This window comes from Oryx dammah, unplaced genomic scaffold, assembly GCF_014754425.2.
Source record: "Oryx dammah isolate SB20612 unplaced genomic scaffold, SCBI_Odam_1.1 HiC_scaffold_28, whole genome shotgun sequence".
Classification (NCBI taxonomy): Eukaryota; Metazoa; Chordata; class Mammalia; order Artiodactyla; family Bovidae; genus Oryx; species Oryx dammah.
The window spans coordinates 90,740,432-90,744,292 of NW_024070212.1; the positions used below are offsets into that span (position 1 = coordinate 90,740,432).

At 62.5% G+C, this 3,861-nt stretch overlaps 1 protein-coding gene across 8 annotated transcripts in view; it reads left to right on the forward strand.

The window, feature by feature from the left end:
• The first annotated feature begins 1,683 nt into the window (after positions 1-1,683).
• LRP8 (LDL receptor related protein 8) overlaps positions 1,684-3,861 on the forward strand; it is an 81,247-nt gene continuing 79,069 nt past the window's right edge. For 2 of the 8 annotated variants that reach the window (XM_040231111.1, XM_040231112.1), the window contains exons 1-2: positions 1,687-1,869; positions 2,656-2,775. In XM_040231111.1, the coding sequence (XP_040087045.1) occupies positions 1,761-1,869; positions 2,656-2,775 (229 nt within the window). In that variant the 5' untranslated portion in view covers positions 1,687-1,760. Of the gene's footprint in view, positions 1,870-2,655; positions 2,776-3,861 lie in introns of all 8 variants that reach the window. The other 6 variants (XM_040231113.1, XM_040231115.1, XM_040231108.1 and 3 more) reach the window with 5 other exon arrangements.

Below are 3,861 nucleotides of genomic sequence, written 5' to 3' on the forward strand. Positions count from 1 at the left end.
TCTGATTCACCTTGGCACTCCTAGGCCCAGGGTTGACACAGAGCAGGGCTGGAATGTGTTTGTTGGATGACTGAATGAACAAAAGATAGAAGAGGTGATGGCAGCATTACCTGCTGGGCTCTCTGGGGTCTGCAACCCTCTCTCATGGGGTGGCCACAAACACTGCCAATGGGCTGCTCTTTGTGGGAAGACATACGGCTCAGTAATAGGACTGCTGCTGAGACAGAGTGACTTCTAGGCCTGAGGCTAACAACTCCTGAGGCCCTTTCTTCTATATTTCTGCCATGGAAGTGAGACAGCAAGAAAGGAGGGGAAAGTGGACCCACACTGGGCCTAACCACCTTCAAGTCTGGCTCTTTTAGTGGCCAGTGCACTATGGAGAAGGCAATGGCAACCCACTCCAGTATTCTTGTCTGGAGAATCCCATGGATGGAGGAGCCTGGTGGGCTGCAGTCCATGAGGTTGCTAAGAGTCGGTCACGACTGAGTGACTTCACTTTGACTTTTCACTTTCATGCATTGGAGAAGGAAATGACAACCCACTCCAGTATTCTTGCCTGGAGAATCCCAGGGACAGGGAGCCTGATGGGCTGCTGTCTATGGGGTCACACAGAGTCGGACACGACTGAAGCAATTTAGCAGCAGCAGCAGCACCCAAAACTCTTTGTCCAAAAAGGCTGTGCTGGTTGGGGCTTGCTTACCAGCAGGTAACTAAAATCTAATCACCTGCACCCTGGAATGAGTGATGTGGGGCTGAGACTTTCCAGAGGAGGGGTCTTACTCATGCCAGCAGGGGCGGAGAGCAGCCCTGGGTGTGAGTCCTCCATTAGCAGGGATGAGGCATCCCTTCTGGGGGGCCCCACAGTCTCTGCCTTTCACCATCACAGTGAAGACAACCCTGTTGTCCCTGCCGGTCCCCCTGATTGTCTGCCCGTCTGCCTGGCCCAACAGGATGACCCAATGAGAATGAATGAATGAAGTTTGTGCACCAGGCCCAAGCCACCTGCCTCTCATCCTTGGCCTCACAAACTGCATTCATATGAGAATGCAGCATGGGCACGTTAACCAGCTACAAGGATATGTGGTATCTGGGTTGGAGTCTTGGAGGGGTGCAGATGTCCATTCCTGCTCCCCCAGTTTCTCCCAGATCACATGAATCCTGGTGCCCCAACCCCTGTCCACTATCACTCCTACTCCGTGTGCGCATTCACAGGCCTGTGCACCGGGAACGTCGTCTCCCCTCCCGCCCAGGTTCACTCCTTGGCATTCCTCAGCCTCCTATCAGCCTGTCACCTCCTCCAGGCAGCCTGTGCTGCTTCCCTTAGGCCATCTGCTACCTCTGGGGGTAGAGGTCTTGCCTGGCTCATCCCAGCGTCTGCAACGGCCAGCACGAGGGGGACCCTGAGCAGGGTCACTGAGAATGTACCAACCGAGAAGCGGACAAGAGCTTGAGGGAGGAGGGAGAGGAGGCGTCAGAGGGAGGAGCGTGGGGCGGAGGCAGCCGCGGGACGGGGCGCGCGCGCCGGCGGCAGCAGCCCAGGCCCGGGGCCGCGCGCCCAGCCTGAGCCCGCCCCGCCGCCGAGCGTCACGAAACCTGCTTGAAATGCAGCCGAGGAGCCGGGGCGGGCGGCAGCGGCGGCGGCGGCGGCGGCGGCGGCGGGGGCAGCGGCAGCCCCGGCGCCGAGGCAAGAACTCGGTGGGCTGAGGCGAGGCGGCGGCACAGGGTGCGCGGGGCGCGGCGGCCGGAGCCCGGGGCCCGCCATGGGCCGCCCCGAGCGGGGCGCGCTCCGGCCGCTGGCGCTGCTGCTGCTGCTGCTGCAGCTCCAGCATTTCGCGGCGGCGGCAGCGGATCCACTGAGCGGCGGCCAAGGTGCGTGCGGCCGATGCCCGGCCCGGCTTTGAGCCGCTAGAGCGGCCAACAAAGCACTGCCCCGCGGCCGACGGGCGGGTTGCGCTGGAGTCCCTGAGCCCGGGCCAGGCAGCGGGGCGCCTGTGCAGGATATACTCCTGGGGACCCAGGTCTCCATTAATTTGCCCTCGACCCCCACCCTCGCGGCTGTCTTGTGTAGTGGGCTCTGCCCCCCGGCACCCGTTCTTGGGGGATGGGCGCCGTGGGGGCCAGGAACTTTGCTGGGTTGGTCACTGATGGTTTCGCGAGGGCTGTGTGATTCTCGCCGTTGGGGTTAATTTGACACGCGCGCTTCGCGGCGGCGATGAGCAGAGCCAGGAGACTACCCCGGCTGACAATGCGTTTCCGGCGACCCCTGCGTGTTGCAGAGAAAGAGGGGCTGCGTGCGAGGGGGATGTGCCCGCAGCGCCTAGTGCGCGTGTCGCGGCGTGTTCGGGGGGCTCCCTGTGGGCTGTGTCTGTGTGGATCTCTCATTATGGGCCTTGTGGGCGGGTGAGTGTTCTGAATGGGGAGTGTATCAAAATGGTGTGACACCGACTGTGTGTGCCTGGCCTCGTCGTGCCACAGAGCAGCCCGTCATCCCTGGAACTCTTATCATCCTGCCCTCCTTCCTGGTCGAGGGTGCCAGAGGCCTCCAAGGCTTTGGCTTCAGCGTCGCCCCCTATCCTGCACTCAGTAGACCCCTCCCCGCGGCCGGGACCGCTATGCTCTGGGGATCCGGTTCACGCTTCCTCTCCCCCCGCGCAGGGTTGGTCAAGGAGTGCGAAGAGAACCAGTTCCGGTGCCAGAACGAGCGCTGCATCCCCTCCGTGTGGAGGTGCGACGAGGACGACGACTGCTCCGATAACAGTGACGAGGACGACTGCCGTGAGTGGTTGGCCGGGGAAGGAGGGAACGGTGGGGGGACGCTTTGCTCAGCGCCCACGTGGCTGCAGCCTCCGCGGGGCCACCTGTTTGGGCTTTTACTGCCCGAGGCTGCCGCCAGGAATCCGCCCGGGAGCCGCTTCCTTCTGGGCACTTAGGAACCCGGCCGCTTCCCGGCGGCCCGCGGGTCCCGCTGGGGCCGGAGCGGAACCCGGCACTGCGGGGCCGGGGAGGATGGTGCGCCACGCCCAGATTGCTGGGAAGGATCTGTAGGCGGCGAAGCGACAGCCCCTACACGCGTCTAGCTTTCTGCGATCGGGCCCTCCGGAACTCCAGCCTCGACACCACAGAACCCGCGCCTGTTTCAAAGTTCCACGCAACTCTGGGCCTAGACTCGCTTCTTTTCCTGCCGCGTTGTGTGAATGAATGGGCTCCCCGGGGCCCCTGATTGGCTGTGGGAGGACCACCCCATAGGTCTCTGTGGTCTGAGCGGGCCAATCGTGGAGCGAACGGGTGTGCAGTTTTCTGGCGCTCCGGGTGGTGGGGCCCTGCCCTGGCCCCGCCTTGGTCACACCCCCGCTCATCCCCTGGGTAGTAGGTGCAGGGCGGGCGGGGGCGCCCGCTGCTTTTCTGCCCAGTCACGGTGAAAACCTTTCTTGTGCCACCCTGGTTGGCCGACTGCGGTCTCCTGCCAGCCAGGCCCAGGAGTGAGTCATGGCAGAGCAGGAAGGAGCGGACCAGAAGGAAGAGTTTGTTTCCTGGAAGGGGCGTGAGGACCCCAAGGCCGTGTGTGAACCGCGGGGTGCATGAGGTGGCCTTTGCTGACTGTGGTGTTCGCCGGCACCCGGACGCAGCAGGTTTGGAAGTTCTTTCTTGAAGTGCAAGCGGTTTCTGATGTCTGCGGAACCTGAAGCGAGTTAGCAAGCAGTTGTCACTGTGGAAGGAATGTAGTTCCAGGAACAGAAAAACAAGACTCTATAAACACAGACACAGGTAGTCATTCATCCATTGTTACTGAGCGCCTGCCGTCTGCCAGGCACTGGGGCACCTTGGAGAGCAGACCCACCCCCCACCCCCTACAACCCCCCC